Source organism: Schistocerca americana, chromosome 4 (assembly GCF_021461395.2).
Source record: "Schistocerca americana isolate TAMUIC-IGC-003095 chromosome 4, iqSchAmer2.1, whole genome shotgun sequence".
Lineage (NCBI taxonomy): Eukaryota > Metazoa > Arthropoda > Insecta > Orthoptera > Acrididae > Schistocerca > Schistocerca americana.
The window spans coordinates 361,882,548-361,904,519 of NC_060122.1; the positions used below are offsets into that span (position 1 = coordinate 361,882,548).

Below are 21,972 nucleotides of genomic sequence, written 5' to 3' on the forward strand. Positions count from 1 at the left end.
CCATATATTTAATGAGGTTGTGTTGGGCAAGTATACATGGATTTCAAGGAATAAAGAAACTTAGAGCAGTTAAAAATCAAACCAAGTGAAAACAGTGCAAATGATGTTCAGGTACTGTCTGGCTATCTTGTCACCTTATGCTGTACTTTAGTGAAACAGTATATTTCCTTTTTGCCTTTCTTTGTGTTTTTTCTTCCTGATGAATCTGGCTCAAACACAGCGATAATCAGGAGTTAATGTTGTTGTGTAAACAACTAGTTTATTTCTATAGTTGGTTCTGGCAGCAAGTGCTGCACACAGTTAACATTCTTTCCTCTTTTTCCTTGCAGAGAATGCTCTCTCACATTATCCTGACAATGATGTCCTACATTGTTATTCTCCCTCTGGGTCTCTCAGAAGCAAATCACAGTTTGCATTTATCTACTTTTGCTTTAAATGGCAAAGAGCAAATATCGCATTTTGCAAAGACTCTTAGTTTTCAACACCCTATGACAAGAAAAAATATCAGCTTTTGACAAAAGCGTTTCAACAGGTTATACGCCGAGCAACAAGCTTGATTTGTAACTTCCAAAATCTAAATTCTGAACAACTGAAATTTATCAACCTTTGAAAAAACACTCCTCAGTTGTTAATTGAAAATAATGGCTGCAATGACCGTATTTCTGATAATGGGTGTCATGTCCGAAACTGGTCACCACAAATATAAGAGACTGCTTACTGCAACTTTGGCAGAATTACAAAGAACAGTTTTAACAAAAGTAAGTTGCTGACTCACCCTTCCTGCATCATGCTGAAGGTGCACAAACACTTGATTTTGATGTCCTATCAAAATGTTTATTCACTAGCAATATCTCTGATAAGACTCTGCACCAAAGATTTTGAACAATAACACACTCACTGTCACGTAGAGACCTTATGCTGGACCATTTATTTTGAAGGCTGTGTAAGTCCATTTTTTTAAACAAATGATTTAAAGCATAAGTTACGATCAGCTGCTGTTGTCCAATGTGTGGCAACAAGAGGCCTGCCTCTTCCAGAAGTCCAGTGACAGAACTTATATAAAATGACACTATGTGTCCATATTTCCCAATGACATGCAACTTTACTGTAGGGAATAATGATGATAGCATACTCTCAGATAAAATATTCTGGAGGTGAAATAGTCCTCCATTCGGATTGACTGGTGGCAGCTACTCAGGATGCTAGATCTCTTAATTGGGTAGTTAGCCCAGAGAATTTAAAAAGGGAAATGGATAGGTTGAATTTTGGTATAGTGGGAATTCGTGCAGTGGCAGGCAGGACAGGACTTGTGGACAGGTCAGTAAAGAGTTATCAGCATGAAATCAAACAGGAATAATGCAAGAGTAGGCCTAATAATGAGTAACAAAATAGGAATGCAGGCAAGCTGCTATGAATAGCACAGTGAACACATTATAATAGCCAAGGCATACAGGAAACAGTACCTTGCACAATCTCCTTCTTCTTCTTCTTCTTCCTTGTCCTTTCCCGTGTCACTATGGGGATCAGCATTATGATGTGTTTTTTATTAATGCTAGTGACAACTGATGGTCATATACACTTCCTGTCACAACCACCCCCCCCCCCCCACCCCCCCCCCCCCCCCCGGAACAGAATTTGTGTACCCTATCTGTCTGCACCTAAGACTACATCTCACATTTGAATGTTTTCTGCGTCTTTGCATTGTATGTGTCTAAGGTGGGATGTATCTGAGGTGGAATGTGGGCATCAGCCTGATATTCACCTAGTTGGATGTTGCTAACCACCTACAAACCACATCCAGGCTGGCCAGCTCTCCAGCCCTTGTTGTTAATTGGCCAGGCTGATTTGATCTGGCGCAGGCTCACCTCCCCAATCCCAGAAGCGGTGTGTTTACATGCTCAATTATCTGGCAAGGTAATAACACCCACCACAGTAAGTTTATATGACAACTATCAATGCAGTTGATGAAGTGATTGGAAGAATTTATGATGAGATAAAGGAAATTATTCATATAGTTGAAGGAGACAAAAATTCAATTGTGGTGGATGACTGGAATTCAACAGCAGGAGAAGGAAGACAAGGAAAAACAGTAGGAGAAAATGGATTGGGAGAAAGGAATGAAACAGGAAGCTGCCTACTACAATTTAGCACAGAGCATAATTTATCATTGCTAACAGTCAGCTCAAGAATCATGGAAGAAGGCTGTATATGTGGAAGGAACCTAGAGACACTAGAAGGTTTCAGACTGCTTATATAATTGTAAGATAGAGATCTCAAAATCAGATTATACACTATAAGGCATTTCCAAGGACAGGTAGACACGCTGACCATACTTTATTGGTTATGGACTGCAGGTCAGAACTGAAGAAATTGCAGAAAGGTAGGAAATTAAGAAGGTGGGACCTGGATAAAGACAAAGAACCAGAGGTCACTGAGAGTTACAATGGGAACATTAGGAAGCGATTGACAGAAACGGGGGGAAAGGGGTACAATGTAACATGAATGGGAAATTTTGAGAGAGGACATAGTGAAGGCAGTAGAGGATCAAATGTGCAAAAAGTACAAGGCCCAGTAGAAATCCTTGGATAATACAAGAGATACTGAATTTAACAGATGAAAGAAGAAAGTACGAAAATGTCGCAAATTAAGCAAACAAAATGGAATACGGATGTCTAAGAAAACGAGTGATAGGAAGTATAAAAGGGCTAAGTAGGTATGGCTAGAGGACAAATGTAACATTTTAGAAGCATGAATGACTAGAGAAAAGATAGACACCTTTGGAGGAAAGAGAAGCACTTGTACAAATATCAACAGAACAGATGGCAAACCAGTACTAAGCAAGGAAGAGAAAGCTGAAAGGCATAATGGATATATATATGAAAGACCTAAACGGAAACAATACAAGAAATATAGGAACGCAATACTGACCCTATGATTTATCTTAGAAGATAGGTTAAAGAAAGTCAAACCAAAATTTACAGCATTTGTGAATTTAGAGAGAGAGAGAGATCATTGACTGGAATACACTCTTTCAAATTCTGAATAGGATATTCTGAAAATAGGAAGCAAAATGATTAAAAACAAATTTTACAGAAACCTGACTGCAGTTGTCTAGGTCAAGGGACATGAAAGGGAACCAGTAGTTGAGAAGGGAGTAGACAGGATTGTAACATATACATGATGTTATTCAATCTGTACATTGAGCAAGCAGTAAAGGAAACCAAAGCAAAATTTACAAAAGAAACAAAAGTTTGAGGTGAAGAAATAAAAAGTTTCAGTTCCGCTGATGACACTTTAATGCATGAGAGACACCAACGGCCTTGAAAGTGCAGTTGAATGGAATGGATAGTGTCTTGAAAATAGATTATATGAGGAACATCAATAAACATAAAACAGGGGTAATGGAATGAAGTCAAAATAAATCAGGCTACACTGAGGGACTTATAGGGGAAATGACTCACTAAAAGTAGATAAGTTTTCCTATTTAGGCAGAAAAATAACTGATGAGGGCCGAAATAGAGAAGATACAAAATGCAGAATCACAACAGCAAGAAAAGTATTTCTGAAAAAGAACAATTTGTTAACAACAGTTCTTCCTAGAAATACTTGCCTGGAGTGTAATCTGTAGTCTTGTACAGAAGTGAAAATGGACAGTAAGTGGTTCAGATAAGAATACAATAGAAGCCTCAAAACATTGTGCTACAGAAGGATGGTGAAGGTGAATAGATCGAATCACTAATGAGAAGGTACTGAACTGATTTGGGGGGGAAAAAAAGAAATTTGTTCCACAACTTGACTAAAAGGAAGGATTGGTTGATGGGACACATCCTGATGCATCAAGGAATTGTCAGTTTGGTAATGGAAGGAAATGTGGGAGCAAAAATTCTAGGAGGAGATCTAGACACGAATGTAGTAAGCAGTTTCAAATGGATGTAAGCTGCAGTAATTATTCACATATGGTGAGACCTGCACAGGTTAGCTTAGCATGGAGAACTGCATCAACCCAGTCTTTGGATTGAAGGTCACAGCAGCTGCTGGAACGAAAAGTACATCAAATTTAATTTAATCAGAAATGTGTGGTGCAAGTTTTCAAAGGGAGAATAGAAGATTATGCTCCAGAGTTTCAGAGTGTGCTTGGAGCTGGTGATCAGGAGTGTCCATTAATGTAGCATTTTAGTGTAAACGGCAGTAGTCAACATAAAGTGATGGTGAGTCCTTTGGGGTGAACAACGGCACAATGCTGTTGGTTTCAACAGAAAACTGACTAACACCAAGTACTGAACCTGAGACCTCATTTTTCTCTGATACATGTTGCTTCCAAAGTGCAGCTCTAATCTGCTCTTGAAACAGTTAAAGTGACAGAAAGTTCCATTCGAAAGTCTGTGAGCATGTAAAGTACTAAGAGGAATCAAATGCCCAGCAAATCAAGCACTGAAACAAAATATGGTGAGTGTCAACGTGTGTGTGTGTGTGTGTGTGTGTGTGTGTGTGTGTGTGGAGGGATGGGAGGAAAAGGGTGGGGGGAGGCAGAGGGGGAGGGGGAGGGGGAGGGGGAGAGGGAGAGGGAGAGGGAGAGGGAGAGGGAGGGGGAGAGGGGGAGAGGGGGAGAGGGGGAGAGGGGGAGAGGGGGAGAGAGAGAGAGAGAGACTCCATGGAGGGGAGGAGATAGCAAGGTAGGAGAGGGGCAAGATGCCCTACTGGTGCCTGTGGGAGGGTGCAAGGATGTGATGGGGGCAGGACAATGGGCTGGTAGTTGCAGGATCACGAGGCTACGCAGGAGGGGGGAGAAGCAGAGCATGGAAAAGTATTATGCAGATGTGCTGGGGGACAGGGTGTATGAAGCTGGAGTAAGAGCAGGGAGGGAAGGGGATAGGAAGGTCAGGTATGGTACAAGTGAAGCTTGAGGCCACTACTACTACTACTACATGAGGCTACGCTGAATGTTCCTCATATGTCCTCACAGCCACCAAATGGTGCAGACCTACAACATCTGACACATCCTACAGAACACAGAGCCAAAACTGCCCCAACCACATGGTTATGAACCTTTCCTCCAAAAGCTTCAGTCCCACAGAAATATGAGTCCTTTCCAAAGACCCATCTTTTGCTACAGTCCCAAATTACATTATGGTGAACGTGTTAAAATATTTCTTCTCCCAGGCCCTACAGTGGAAAACATTTACTTTCCACCAATCCTACCTCTCAAATTCTACCCAAAAACAATATTAAACCCTGTTTTTTTTCATTTTTTTTTAAATTTACTCCTCCATTTAACCATGGTCTACCCTTACCCAAATCTCTCAACACCATACCCAACCTCAGATCCGCAGAGAAATCCAAATCTACTACCTAAAATATCCTCCTGTCCTTATGACTGAGCTTGCTGACAAAGACTCCACCAATGGGGTTAAAATACACAGGGATTACCTACCTGAGGTGTGCTGCCAGCTTGCGATTCATTTCTCGTTGAACTGAAAGAATATAACGAGAACTGATGTCAGAAAGTCGATATTCAGATAACGTAAATTGGACACAAATTGAGTTTTAAGGATGGTCAACTCCAATATATTTGCACCATATTATAACTGGTCGCCAGATCTGGTTTCAAGTATTTACAGGTAAACAAAAGTGCATCTCCTCCTCTGTAATCACATACAGAAGAAAAATTGTCCCACTAACAATCGTCCAAAGACTTCACCACATGTCAGCTTAGCAGAAGGCACTGTTGCTTAGCCAAACCCAAGGGGCACCAGGGCCTATTACTGTGTGTATCTAACTTTGCCATCTGTCAATTGTCGGGAAGTATGTCTTTGCCCCTGTCACAGATTCATGTGATATAGCAACCTGGGCAACTTCAGGTAAGGAGGCATCAACAAGGACAGTGCCAGTGCCAGTTCCAGTGCCACCTCAGGGTCAGGTGCTAACTGGAAAATCACAACACTAACTACAGGGTTCACAAATGAGGTAGCACACTGGATACACTGAAACCGACACTCATGCAAGAGATGTTGCAGGTAGACAAACAAGGCTGCATACAAATTCCCAGGGCATTATGGTGCTGATTACACTGTAGCTATACCACTCCAACATGGGTTTCATATCCAAAATACTGCGTGAGCAACTGACAGAGTTCTCAAACTTGTTGTTGTGGTGGTCTTCAGTCCTGAGACTGGTTTGATGCAGCTCTCCATGCTACTCTATCCTGTGCAAGCTACTTCATCTCCCAGTACGTACTGCAGCCTACATCCTTCTGAATTTGCTTAGTGTATTCATCTCTTGGTCTCCCTCTACGATTTTTACCCTCCACGCTGCCCCCCAATACTAAATTGGTGATCCCTTGATGCCTCAGAACATGTCCTACCAACCGATCCCTTCTTCTAGTCAAGTTGTGCCACAAACTCCTCTTCTCCCCAATTCTATTCAGTACCTCCTCATTAGTTATGTGATCAACACATCTAATCTTCAGCATTCTTCTGTAGCACCACATTTCAAAAGCTTCTATTCTCTTCTTGTTCAAACTATTTATCGTCCATGTTTCACTTCCATGCATGGCTACACTCCATACAAATACTTTCAGGAACAACTTCCTGACACTTAAATCTATACTCGATGTTAACAAATTTCTCTTCTTCAGAAACGCTTTACTTGCCATTGCAAGTCTACATTTTATATCCTCTCTACTTCGACCATCATCAGTTATTTTGCTCCCCAAATAGCAAAACTCCTTTACTACTTTAAGTGTCTCATTTCCTAATCTAATTCGCTCAGCATCACCCGAGTTAACTCGACTACATTCCATTACCCTTGTTTTGCTTTTGTTGATGTTCATCTTATATCCTCCTTTCAAGACACTGCCCATTCCATTCAACTGCTGTTCCAAGTCCTGTGCTGTGTCTGACAGAACTACAATGTCATCGGCAAACCTCAAAGTTTTTATTTCTTCTCCACGGATTTTAATACCTACACCGAATTTTTCTTTTGTTTCCTTTACTGCTTGCTCAATATACAGATTGAATAACGTCAGGGAGAGGCTACAACCCTGTCTCACTCCCTTCCCAATCACTGCTTCTCTTTCATGTCCCTCGACTCTTATAACTGCCATCTGGTTTATGTGTAAATTGTAAATAGCCTTTCGCCACCTTCAGAATTTGAAAGAGAGTATTCCAGTCAACACTGTCAAAAGCTTTCTCTAAGTCTACAAATTCTAGAAACGTAGGTTTGCCTTTTCTTAATCTAGCCTCTAAGATAAGCCGTAGGGTCAGTATTGCCTCACGTATTCCAATATTTCTACGGAATCCAAACTGATCTTCCCCGAGGTCGGCTTCTACCATGGGTTTTTCCATTTGTCTATAAAGAATTTGCATTAGTATTTTGCAGCCGTGACTTATTAAACTGACAGTTTGGTAATTTTCACATCTGTCAACACCTGTTTTCTTTGCGATTGGAATCATTACATTCTTCCTGAAGTCTGAGGGTATTTCGCCTGTCTCATACATTTTGATCACCAGATGGTAGAGTTTTGTCAGGACTGGCTCTCTCAAGGCTGCAGTAGTTCTAATGGAATGTTGTCTACTCCTGGGGCCTTGTTTTGACTTAGGTCTTTCAGTGCTCTGTCAAACTCTCAAACTTAAGTTTTTAATTTTGCACGATTACATGCAACCTCACACAGCTGAACAGTAACAAAGTGGCTATATCACTGGGATCAACGACATGCTTTAGTTGGCAGTGCAGCAAGAACAAAGCAGGTAATTCTCCCACCTCTCCACACAGTTGTCGAAACTGCCGAATCGCTTCAAGGAAGAAAGCTCCTGTGCAGGTGCCTGACCGGCAACCAGGGCAGTGTGAGAGCAGAGCAAATCTGCATTTGCTCCTGCTGCAGCTTTTGTTGCTGCTCCTGGAGGCGAAACTGGTCCTGGCAGTATTGCAAAAATTGCACATCCACAGTGGCCACAAATTAAAACTATGGAAGAAGAAGAAGAAGAAGAAGAAGAAGAACAAAAAGGAAGGCCTCATACAGGTAAGAATGCCCTTTTATATCACCACTTTTGTATCTACACAGGGTGAGGCAACGGCATGAAAGTATTCCTGTCAGCACAAATCTAACTGTACTAGCCAACAGTGGCTCGACAACAAAGCTAGAGAGCTGAACTCTTGAAAAGGAAATGACACTCAACGTGTAAGTCAATCCACACAGAAGCAGCGGGTCCAAACATTGAATGGTGATGGGCACAGAGATAAACACAAAACATGACCAGCCCAAATGACTGCACGCTAGTGTGAGGAAACAAGAGTGTGGTGTGAGGCGCAAGGCCAGGTCCAAGGCAGTTGAAATCAGCATAAAAACTGACTGGCCTGGACTATCACCATTGACAAGTAAACATCTGGGGCAATGGTTCTGCCTGTACAACGCATTTCACACGCTGTCCATGACAGCTTTCAATACTACTCTTCCAGGAGACTAATGCACAAGCTTATCTGCTTCCATAACGATTTCTGCTAATGAGGATATTAAAAAGATGACAGTAATATTGTTTCCAGATGACTTTACTGTGTGCATGTAGGGTAAAGAGGAAGTCCAAAATGCTTGAGAGAAAGAAGTGAAAAAATATGTAATGAAGTTTCATGCAACAAAAAGTGAAATTCTCATGACATCCAGGAGGCTGCTAATAAGGCCAAGCAGAGTAAGGCTACAAGAACAGTAGAAGAGGTAGAAAAGCTTTAGCATTTCTTCTTTTTTTGTATGGAGTTGGGTGATGTGGAAACAACCAGTAAAAAAAAAAAAAAAAAAAAAAAAAAAAAATGAATGTGGATAGAAAAGCATTCTTGAAGTGCACCAGAAGCCTAGTCTGGAGCAAAGAAATACCCCTAATGATTATAAAGAACCCACCTTGATTGCAAATAGAAACCAGATGTTGACCTAGGTTTCGGTGTGGATAACCACGCCTTCTTCGGAACACACTAAAACTACAAACTGCCTAAAGAGGCACGGTCCAACATTAATACAGAATGCCCAAAAGGGCAAAAGACTCACATAAAATGTAAAATAAATGGTACGTGTGTACCATATCAATAGCTGTACTTAGCTCAAACGTCAGAAGTGTGCTTCCTCACCCAAGCCAACATTCAGTGGGCCGCGGGCTCTAAGGTAAACTGAGGTGGCGCCGGCAGCTAGGCTGTGAGAATGCCGGAAAGGAACACACATGCGCAAATTGAGAAATCGTCTTCTTCCATATGATTTGGCATAAAATGTGTTACAAAAGTGATCCGATGACTGAGTCAAAGGCACAGGAAGTTAATGCGTATGTTTGTATAATGTCCTAGCTCGAGGACGATTTTATAGAACTATAGAACGTGGAGAGGCTGAAATTATATATGTGGGATCGCAAATTCCACGGATGGTCAAAACGCATGCATGCAGGACAGACAAAATACCATCAGCTAGAAGCAGGCTAAAAATATGGGGGATGGATAACTCATTTTTCAATTACTTGGGGTCAGTGATAGCATTTGATGACTACGGTTGGATAAGCATGTAAAGTTATTATATTAAATTCTAGGTGCTATTGACCAGAAAAGGGTCAAATTAGTATGACAAGCTCCAATATTTCTAATATGGTCCAAATAGCCATTCCCACTTAGTTATAATTATCCAAGTCGAACAGGGTGATGCAAGGATGCTTTTAGTCATATTCATTCCAAGTCCGAGCTCTGGCCTAAAAATAGGAAATAAATCCTTAAATTTTTTAAAAAACATTGAAGTGATGTCAAACGTCTCTTCACGCATATACACATAACACTGCATACCACTCTGGTAACACCCGATAGCACTAATCACTTTGACATCTGTCAGTCAATAGATAATAAAGGTGATGAAAGCGACGTTGTACATCCTTTCACACATGTATGTTAAGTCCATTACATTATTTGACCTTTAACATCAACAGCTATTAGAACATAAAGGTAATTTGTCTGTTCCATGCTATATGCGTTCACAGATCTCACTTGATTAAGCTTCATGGTTCAGTACCTCAAGTACATGATTTTAAAAAAACTAGTTTACCTTTAGGTTCTTTTTACACTATTTTGGTACATATCCGATAGCACAACTCAAAATGACCTCTGTCGGTCATTAGATATTAAGGGCGATGAAGGCGGCATTGTATGTCCTTTCACGCAATTTCATTAAGCCTGTCGTACTAATTTGACCCTTTTCTGGTCAATAGCACTTAGAATTTGATATAATAACTTTACACGCTTATCAAAGCATAGTCACCAAATACTATCACCGACCCCAGGTAATTCAAAAATTGGGTTATTCATCCCCCATATTTTTAGCCTGCTTCTAGCTGATGGTATTTTGTCTGTCCTGCGTGCATGTGTTTTGATCATCCGTGGAATTTGCTATTCCACTTATATAGTTTCAGCCTATCCATACAAAGATCAGCGCATTCCTCAAATTGGGGAACTATTAAGAATGGGGTTCCACAAGGGTTGGTCTTGGGTCCATTGTTGTTCTTAATATAAATTAATGACTTGCCATTCTATATTCATGAAGACACAAAGTTATTCTCTTTGCTGATGATACAAGTATAGTAATCACACCTGCCAAACAAGAATTAACTGATGAAATTGTCAATAAGGTCTTTCAGAAAATTACTAAGTGGTTTCTTGTAAACGGACTCTCACTGAATTTTGATAAGACACAGTACATACAGTTCCGTACAGCAAATGGTATGACGCCATTAATAAATATAGATCTTAATCAGAAGCATATAGCTAAGGTAGAATATTCAAAATTTTTAGGTGTGTCCATTGGTGAGAGATTATATTGGAAGAAACACATTGATGATCTGCTGAAACGTTTGAGTTCAGCTACTTATGCAATAAGGTCATTGCAAATTTTGGTGATAAACATCTTAGTAAAATTAGCTTACTATGCCTACTTTCACTCATTGCTTGCATATGGCATTATATTTTGGGGTAATTCATCACTGAGGAATCAAGTATTTTTGCACAAAAGCGTGTAATCAGAATAATAGCTGGAGTCCACCCAAGATCATCCTGTAGACATTTATTTAAGGATCTAGGGATATTCACAGTAGCTTCTCAGTACATATACTCTCTTATAAAATTTGTTATTAACAACCAAACCCAATTAAAAAGTAATAGCAGTGTGCATAACTACAATACTAGGAGAAAGGATGATCTTCACTATTCAAGATTAAATCTAACTTTGGCACAGAAAGGGGTGAATTATACTGCCACTAAAGTCTTTGGTCACTTACCAAATAGTATCAAAAGTCTGACAGATAACCAACAAGTATTTAAGAAGAAATTAAAAGAATTTCTGAATGATAACTCCTTCTACACCATAGATGAATTTTTAGATATAAATTAAGAAAAAAAGAAAAAACCAAACAAAAAAATTATTAAAAAAAATAAAAAAACAAAAAAATTAAAAAAGTTGTTATATTAACTTAATTATGTTGTTAAATTAACTTAATTATGTCATGTATTGGAAAATTTGACCCGTTCCACATCATTACGAAATATCGTATTCATGATCCATGGAACTAGTATTAATCTAATCTAATCTGTTCTACAGTTCTATAAAATTGTCCTCGAGCTAGGACATTATACATACACACGCATTAACTTTCTGTGCCTTCGACCCAGTCATTGGATCACTTTTGTAACATATTTTATGCCAGTCACATGGAAGAAGATGATTTCTCAATTTGCGCATGTACGTTCCTTTCCGGCATTCTCACAGCCTAGCTGCCGGTGCCACCTCAGTTTACCTGAGAGCCTACGGTCCACTGAATGTGGGGTGCAGTGAGGAAGCATGCTTCTGACGTTTGAGCTAAGTACAACTATTGACATGGTACACACGTACAATTTATTTTACATTCTATGCAAGTCTTTTGCCCTTTTGGGCATTCTGTATTAATGTTGGACCATGCCTCTTTAGGCAGTTTGTAGTTTTAGTGTGTTCCGAAGAAGGTGTGGTTATCCATGCCAAAACCTAGTTCAACATCTGGTTTCTATTTGCAATCGAGGCAGACACTTTATAATCGCTAAATTATTCACAATTGCTGACGCGCTGCAATGTTAAAAGTTCTCAAATTCCCCTAAAATGCAAAAGGGTGACATACAAATGTAATGCATCCTAATATTGATTTATGCAGTGAAGATGTGGGCAATGAAGTGAAGACACAAGAGCAAAGTACCAGTGCGTGAAAGTAAGTTACCAAGGAGCAAGACAGAAGTCACAAGATTGAGACATTAAGAATGCAGTGGTACTCATCCACACAAAGGATCGGAGGATAGTAGGCACTGCGAAAGTGAGGGGACAGAACTGGAAAACTGGGCTCTGAGAAATGGTCAAAATACAATTTGAGACTGGAAACTGTTAAAGATGATTATAATGATAGTAGTAAAAAAAGAGAATAGTACTAGAATCTAATCCTAACTTGCAATTTTGTTGCAGAGGCCAAATCATTTAACTAAGAAAGAAAATGCTTAGGGTGTAACAGCATTTGTGCATCTGAATTTTCCTTAACTATGTTTGTTTAATATAAGTGAAGATATCAAGAAGTTGGGGAAAAAAACATGATATGCATATTGAAACTTCCTGGCAGATTAAAACTGTGTGCTGGACCAAGACTCGAACTCGGGACCTTTGCCTTTTGCGGGCAAGTGCTCTACCATCTGAGCTACTCAAGCAGCTGGTAGAGCACTTGCCTGTGAAAGGCAAAGGTCCTGAGTTCGAGTTTTGGTCTGGCACACAGTTTTAACCTGCCAGGAAGTTCAAATCAGCACACACTCCAGTGCAGAGTGAAAATCCCATTACGGATGATATACATATTGTTTATTACAAGCCAACTCTTATTTGATGAACATGGTGAGCTGCAATATGCTTTTTAACCTTTTTTAAAAGTATTTAAGAGAAAAGGCAAACCTACATTTCTAGCATTCGTAGACTTAGAGAGGCTTTTGACAATGTTGACTGGAATACTCTCTTTCAAATTCTGAAGGTGGTAGGGGTAAAATACAGGGAGCGAAAGGCTATTTACAATTTGTACAGAAACCAGATGGCAGTTGTAAGAGTCGAGAGGCATGAAAGGGAAGCAGTGGTTGAGAAAGGAAAAAAAAATTGGGAGTAGGAATAAAAAGCCATGGAGAAGAAATAAAAGCTTTGGGGTTTGCCAGTGAGTAATTCTGTCAGAGACAGCAAAAGAAGAGCAGTTGAACAGAATGGACAGTGTCCTGAAAGGAGGATATAAGGTGAACATCAACAAGAGAAAAACAAGGATAATGGAATGTAGTCAAATTAAGAGATTAGATTAGGAAATGAGACACTTAAAGTAGTACATGAGTTTTGCTATTTGGGGAGCAAAATAACTGATCACAGTCGAAGAAGAGAGGATATAAAATGTAGACTGGCTATGACAAAGAAAGCGTTTCTGAAGAAGAGAAATTTGTTAACATAGAGTACAGATTTAAGTGTCAGGAAGTCTTATCTAAAAGTATTTGTATGGAGTATAGCCATGTATGGAAGTGAAACATGGACAATAAGCAGTTTAGACAAGAAGAGAATAGAAGCTTTTGAAATGTGGTGCTACAGAAGAATGCCGAAGATTAGGGATGGGTAGATCATGACTAATGAGGAGGTACTGAATAGAATTGGGGAGAAAGGGAACTTGTGGCACAACTGGACTAGAAGAAGGGATCTGCTGGTAGGACACGTTCTGAGGCATCATGGGATCACCAATTTAGTACTGGAGGGAAGCATGGAGGGTAAAAATCGTAGAGGGTAACCAAGAGATGAATACACTAAGCAGATTCAGAAGGTTGTAGGTTGCAGTAGTTTCTCGGAGGTGCAGAAGATTGCACAGGATAGAGTAACATGAAGAGCTCCGTCAAACCAGTCTCTGGACTGAAGACCACAACAACAACAACAACAATAACAAGAGAAACACTTAAATACAGGGTTTTGTGTGTCTTGCGCCAATACAGCTTACTGTTTACAGGAGAGCCACATACAAGCTTTTCTTGAGCAGCCTTAAATAAGCCATATTAGCCCTACTATCTCTATTCCTCATTCTGAACAAAAATGACACAATATGGGCATAATTTTCTTTTGCCAGACATGGCTAACCATACCTAATTATGCATTCCTGGGCAAATTTCCCAAGGCAGTCTAGAATGAGCCTTCAATAATTGGCTTCTGAGGAAGCATTGGGCTTGAAAAAAGAGTATTGACTGCAGATGCACAATTAAGTCTGTGGAGATTCATGAATTTGTTTTACTTTCTCAGAACTTTCAGAGTGATGAAGATACATTTTATTTTCCTTTGGCTGTATTCCATATTCATGACTCTCCTCATTTTGAGGAATCCAATATACAGAATGTCTCAGGAGGAATTATAAACATTCAGGGATATGATAGAAAAGATCATTTGAAGCAAATATTAACCATTCCTCCTGGCACACTTCACACGTTTTATAAAATCATTTATATACTGGCAAATTAGCATATTGGGTCGTTTTTGGGGAGGAGACCAGACAGTGAGGTCATCGGTCTCATCGGATTAGGGAAGGACGAGGAAGGAAGTCGGCTGTGCCCTTCCAAAGGAACCACGGCCATGCCCTTTCAAAGGAACCATCCCAGCATTTGCCTGAAGCAATTTAGGAAATCACGGAAAACCTAAATCAGGATAGCTGGACGCAGGATTGAACTGTCGTCCTCCTAAATAATTAGCATGTACATACAGCCCAAGTACAAGGGATTTAAATGAAAAATGCTGCAATTTAGTGGCACATAAAAAAGCTTGAGTTTCTAAATGGACTTCACAACAACATACAGTAGAGAGCACTGGTTATTTCCCTCCCCACAATGATTCTCTATTAATTAAAGTATCTGTTATTTAGAAATAATGTGCAATTTTGGAAACACATCTTATCTGTCCGAGGATTTAGATGTAAACAAAACAGCATAATATGTTCTACTGAGCTACTGATCCAAAAACACTGCCCATCTCTTAGATATCTTTTACAGCAGTATCATGTGCCAAAGTATTCTTATTTGAAATGGGTTTGTGTATCCATTCAATTAAAAGCAGAACACCAGTGACAGTAAAGCCACATACAACGTCTCAAATTTAAGACTGCAACCATGTGGTTTCTGTGACAGGAAGTAGGAATGGCTTTACTATTCTATTTTCTGGAAGTACCAAAGGTAATCCGTTGTTATAAAACCTCTGTCATCAAAACAGAGAAAGCAAGTCAACTTACTCATTTACTTTTCACCAAGACTGAAAAATATTCTGCTCATGCAGGTGACAGCACACGATCTCAAGAAACAAATTGGATGTTACACTTCATCATATTTACATTATAAGGCAAAATTTGTTTCTATGGTCAGATGACCATGAGTCCCCGTCCCTTTTTCCCTTCTGGAAGTTGGTTGTAGATGGGTGGGGTTTGCAGACCACTCTGCTGTGTTTGCTAAAGTTAGCAGGATGCACGAAGTATCTTTTAGCTGTCAACAGAAAATGAAGCTTTATGTAAATAAATGGCAACATTCAGTCAAGATAAATAGTATGCAGTCATGCATTCTTGACTTGCATTGTATATTAACCAGTCAAGATAAACTATCAATGGAGTAAGCCATGCGTTGACAGTATTAGGGATATGAAAAATGAGCATGAGTACGTGTGACCCTTCAAAGAAGGAAGAATCATGTGATAATGATTCAAAGAAGCAACAGCACAAACAACCTGACTGATGACATGACTACATGTGTAAATAAAAGGTTGTGGAAGGCCACCAAACAGGACTGAGAAATTAGGATCTGTGCATACTACTGTGCTTAAAGAACTGAAAATGTGTGAAGTTTAATTGTGATGGGTGTTATGAAATCTGGCATATTGCCATAACACAGTAAAGGTGACAATTTGTCATGTGGCATGTCTTTTCCTCAGCATTCATATTGTAAGAGATATTTGCATAATTTTACTACCCTGAAATGAAAAAGATGGTCAATGCAATTGGAACCCACAAACTAACAGTTACTGAAAAAAATCTGAGCTACTTGCAGTACAATGAAAATAATGGGATCTATGTTTTGCTTGCCATTGCATAATCATCACAGTTCACATGTCACTTGTACTGTCCCCTGGTTAGGATTTACTGAAATCTGACAGCATAATTTTGGATCTGTGTGATAAACTTAAAGTACTATAGAAACAAAAGAAATCATGAGAAGGAATTGATAAAAGGTGATCAGTGATGTTGATGAAGAATTACACACGACTGTCTGATCTCTGATTCTGACTACTAAAGACAGTGACAATTACTATTCTTTCCTTTTTTGTCCAATGAACAATGCCTGACTCTAGCTCTCTTAAGATCACCAGTGACTTAGATGGCTGTGACTGTAATAGCTCTTATTACAATACAGGTCTGTTAACAATAAGTGTATGAATTATTTACTTAAGCAGTCTCAGAATACAGTACTATATTTGTTAATCATAAAAAAATTCTTTTATTTGTAATATAGTGCCCTCACCTGAGGTAGTTTTACTTAGCTTCAGTCCTCTATTGTTGGCCACCATTGCTATCGACCTACCTAATTTTGTCAATTGTGGGTCTTCAAGCCTACTTACTTTTGATAAAGTTCAGCCAATCTTTTTCCAAGGTTAAACGTAAATATTTAACACAAAAATTTCTTGGTTTTGTCAAAAACAGTGGTCATACTGGACATATGCTGTCAAGTATGTTCAGCTTACCGTATTCACCACCCCAGTGATCATGGAATATTCATTAAATATACAGGCTGGTTGTAAAGTGAAAATTAGCAACACTGCAATACACCTTTCATGCAAACAAATCCATCTTTGAGTGAAATCCCTGAGAATATCGATTCATGTTCTACTGAAATTTATTACCCTGACATGCATAGAAGTAATGTAAGGGAACGTTTTGCACTTTTACCCACAAACAGTTAAAAATAGTGACCTAGCATCAGAGTGTTGTTGGAGTCATAACTGCTGACTATTAATGTGGTTTTCTGCAAATAATATCAGTTTTCAATGCAATGATTAAAAATAGCAACTTTAACTTTCATTTGCATTTGAAGTATATTTAAAGATAATTGAAACCACAACACAAAACACTACACAAACACGATACAACACTATGGTAGTGCCTGCTTCTACAACCATTTATCACAGGTGAATTTCTTTGCAAAAAGAACAAGTGGAAAATGTGAGTGTGTGTGTACAATTTTTTATTAGGACAATTTCCATACTCATGGAATATTACTAAATCACGAATATCAGTGACGAAGAAAACTGTGACCAGCAACATTATTCTGAATTAGTAACTTATTTGATTACTATGAGAAGAACAGATTGTTACTCACCATACAGTGGAGATGTTGAATAGCAGACTGGCAAAAAAAGGACTGCTAAACATGTGAGCTTTCAGCAAAAAGGCTTTTTTCTAAAGTAGACAAAACATACACACACACACACACACACACACACACACACACACACACAAACAAGCAGAATTCACACACACATGAGGACTGTCTCCGCCCAACGAGGCCAGCCCCATTGTCATTGTCATTATTTCATCCTGGATTTTCCATTATTTAATTTATTCCAATGTGGGTTTCATATTTCAATCATGACAAAAAAATTTACTTCATGTATCAGAACACTGAGGTCTGCTTAACTGATGTCTGACTACTACTCAGACTGAACTCAGGAGTTATTCTACATTTCTTGCTTACATTACATTGGTTCTGACAATTTTTTCCTCACAAGGGAACCTCCCCATTGCACCCCCCTCAGGTTTAGTTATAATTTGGCACAGTGGATAGGCCTTGAAAAACTGAACACACATCAATCGAGAAAACAGGAAGAAGTTGTGTGGAACTATGAAAAAAATTAATAAAATATACAAACTGAGTAGTCCATGTGCAAGACAGGCAACATCAAGGACAATATGCGCTCAGGAGTGCCATGGTCCCATGGTTAGTGTGAGCAGCTGCGGAACGAGAGATCCTTGGTTCAAATCTTCCCTTGAGTGTAAATTTTACTTTCTTTATTTTCACAAAGTTATGATCTGTCGTTCGTTCATTGACGTCTCTGTTCACTGTAATAAGTTTAGTGTCTGTGTTTTGTGACTGCACCGCAAAACCGTGCGATTAGTAGACGAAAGGACGTGCCTCTCCAATGAGAACCGAAAACATTTGATCGCAAGGTCATAGGTCAACCGATTCGTCCATAGGAAAACACGTCTGATATATTCTATATGACACTGGTGATGGCATGTTCGTCACATGACAGGAATATGTTGTCGACCCACCTAACTTGTACACTTGGCGAATGGGTAAAAAGATTCTTCCACCTTGCCCGATTTAGGTTTTCTCGTGGATGTGATAATCACTCCCAAAAAAGTGATGAAAACATAAGAGTTTGTCACATAAACTGCAACAAATGAATGCAACAGTTTCACAGTCGACAGTTTTCTCTGTGCTCTGTCAAAACATGTTTTTAACGTTTTCAAATTTTTCTGTGTGTAGACCGTCAAATCCTGCATATGTCCAAGCAAATCTGAACATGTCCTGGAATTTTGGAGAGCGAAGTTGATTATGTGTGAGTGCTTGAACTTTGATAATTGTCTGAAAATAAAAAATAAGCTTTTCACTCGAGGGAAGACTTGAACCGAGGACCTCTCGTTCTGCAGTTGCTCACGCTAACCACGGGACCACGGTGCTCCTCAGCTCATACTATTCTTGATGTTGCCTATTTTGCACATGGACTACTCAGTTTGTATATTTTGCTTATTTTTTTCATAGTTCCACACAACTTCTTCCTGTTTTCTCGATTGATGTGTGTTCAGTTTTTCAAGGCCTATCCACTGTGCCAGCTTATAACTAAATCTGAGGGGGGTGCCATGGGGAGATTCCCTTGTCTGTAATGGAGGTCCCATTGATGCAGCTATCAAGCTTCAATATCAGATATGGGAAGTGTGGTATCTCCAACTGGGATGATAAGTGACTGAAGCTTCAATTATTTGAGAGTAAATACTACATCAGGGGAAAAAAGGGAGACCTTGAAAACTGAATGAACCTTATTAGAAGTTATCATTGTGGTATTACTTCCATCTTCTATTAATTCTGCAACATGATCATGAGTTAATATACATCTGTAGAGAATCACAAGGTGTTAGCTTCCATCATCATACTGTGACAATCATCAGCTCAAACACACACAAATCTAATATTCAGAGTAACATACCTGAACACTATGTAGTTCTTGAGGAGAATTCTGGCAAATATCATTTCTGTCTGAAAATAAATTAAAAAACAGATTATTAAATGGAAAATACGGCTGAAGTCATAATCACAGAGACCATCAACACAGAAATATGGAAAATGCTATCAACCTAACAATACAGTAAATTTTAAATTTATGAGACAGCACAAGTATACACCTAAAACACAGTAACCTAGGGAAGTGGTTGAAAAATATAAACAAATGGAATGGAATAAATCTGAGTCGCATCCTGCATTCACATAACATGTGAGGCTTTATATAAATCTTTCTTGACTTTAGAAACTGATTTAAATTCTGAAAGTATCAGACAACTCAATAAATGTACACTCGCAAAACCTTCCACACAAACACACAAGATTGGTTGGTTGATTGATTTGGAGGAGCAGACCAAAGAGTGAAGTCATCGGTCCCATCAGATTAGGGAAGGATGGGGAAGAGAGTCGGTGGTGCACTTTCAAAGGAACCATCCCATCATTTGCCTGATGCGATTTAGAGAAATCATGGGAAACCTAAATCAGGATGACTGGATGCAGGTTTGAACTACTGCCCTGCTGAATGAGAGTCTAGTGTGCTTACCACTGTACCACCTTACTCGGTACACATAGGACATACCTATGGCATAACATTGCAGGTTAATATGAAGTAAATTCAAGCAAAGTATCACAATAAACACATATGTCTGTTAGTCTGGGCAGAAACTGTTTGAGGCAATGGGCAATGAGCTTTGTACACATGACAGCTTCCTAATTTAAACAAGAAACGCACTCTCTCTCTCTCTCTCTCTCTCTCTCTCTCTCTCTCTCTCTCTCTTATTTAGCAGAGGGAAGGTTTTCAGTAAGTTCTTTGTGCTTTGGGAAAAACCATACTGTTTATGAAAATGAAACAGCACGAATAACCATAATTTTGCAATGATAACTTTTTTCGGTGGTACAATAATACAGTTATGTAACTTACACATTCCACTAAGCAGCCAGTCATTAACGTGTATGAAACAGTTAATTCAGTTATGAACACAATTCATCATTTTAAAATAGCATGGTACAGTAAACCTTACAACTTCCAAATGTTTTTCAACATTGCAATTACCTTCAACCTCATATTTCATAATTTACCAACAGAAGATTGTACGACTTCACCAGAATTTTGAGACAAGATTTCAGGATCTACATAGCATGCAAAATTAAACGATTTTATCGGCATATTGTTTTCTGTAGTACCAGATACTTTCTATCTGAAGTAGCTCATTAAGATAATTCTACTTTTAAAGGACAGGTAGAATCTTGAACATGGTACAGAGGTACTTGATGCACATCATACACATAAAAGAATTTCTCTTCTCAAAGTAAACAGAAATGCGCTAAGATCATGTCTCCTGTCTGAGTTACCTTTTTGTTGTGAATAACTTTTTCTGCCACAAAAAGAAAAAAAAAAACAAGACTGAAAGGTCACAGCTTGACAATCCAGAACTGACAGATGTTTTCTGACTTGTGACAGCAAGGTGTACAGCACACAATATTTCTTAACTCATAAATAAAAAATAAGTATATGTTACATAAATGAGTAAATATTTGCATGTACGGTAACAGGTGAAACTGTGTGTGTAAAACAGAGTTATCCACAAATACATGAAGCTATTAACCTCTATGTGGATAATTTGTATTGATATTTAATTTACTATGTTTATTTAACAATAAATTTACAGATTAATAATTGTTCAGGATTTTATATAACAGAATGTGAAATGGTGTGAGAGAATACAGTAGTAGTTTCATGAGGAATTTTGTTCTGGTTCATGTACGAGTAAAAAAAAATTAAAAAAGAAAAAGACAAGAAATTATAGTATTTGATAACAATAATTGTATAAAAATTGTTTAAAGTATTTGTTTGAAGTATTTGAATATTATAAAAAATGTTTTTGTACGCGAATGATGGTCAGTTATATGGATATTAGTTTGACTGGAGTAGTGTCTCACATACCAAAACTCAGGACAGAGCAAGCAAGGAAGAGATCATGATCTTTTCCTGGCTGGAGCCATGTTGGTAAGGGTGGATTAACTGCTTAGGGGCTGCGTGTGTTTGAGTTCCGAGGTAGGAACATTACAATAGCCTACAGGATTAATGTGATCTTAATGTTTGGTGTATCAGTTTGTGAGTTCAGAATTTAAGCTGTGAAGTGCAACTTATAGTGATTGTGATACAATGAACTATTTATTTTCTTGCAACTGCACTGTAACACTGTGTACAGTATATGTAGGGCCATCATTTCATAGCAAAGTGATCTACTATGAATGAAGCAAAAGTTAATTCAAACATGCGTTAAATGTACATTAATACCCCAAGGGTCACAGTTTTAATTCCCAATTTCATTACTTAATTTACTCATGTCTTACATATCAGTATTTCACTGACTGATCTCTTAGGTCACCTTAATAATAGTTATTTGCTTATGTAAGGGCAAATGCAACAGTGTGCAACAAAACCCTTGTGTAGATGAGCCATTTTACATGTTGCGCCCTCACTCTCTGCTGGATTGGTAGCAGTAGCATTATCACCAGCAAAAAGATAAAGTTTCAAGCAGTTTTAAAAATGTGGTAGTGTACTGATGCTGCTGAATACCA

The 21,972-nt window shown here is 38.7% G+C and overlaps 1 protein-coding gene across 1 annotated transcript in view; it reads right to left on the minus strand.

The window, feature by feature from the left end:
• LOC124613482 overlaps nucleotides 1-21,972 on the minus strand; it is a 307,477-nt gene that overhangs the window by 14,147 nt on the left and 271,358 nt on the right. The window contains exon 9 of the mRNA XM_047142191.1: nucleotides 19,316-19,365. Coding sequence (XP_046998147.1) covers nucleotides 19,316-19,365 — 50 coding nt within the window. The remainder of the gene's footprint in view (nucleotides 1-19,315; nucleotides 19,366-21,972) is intronic.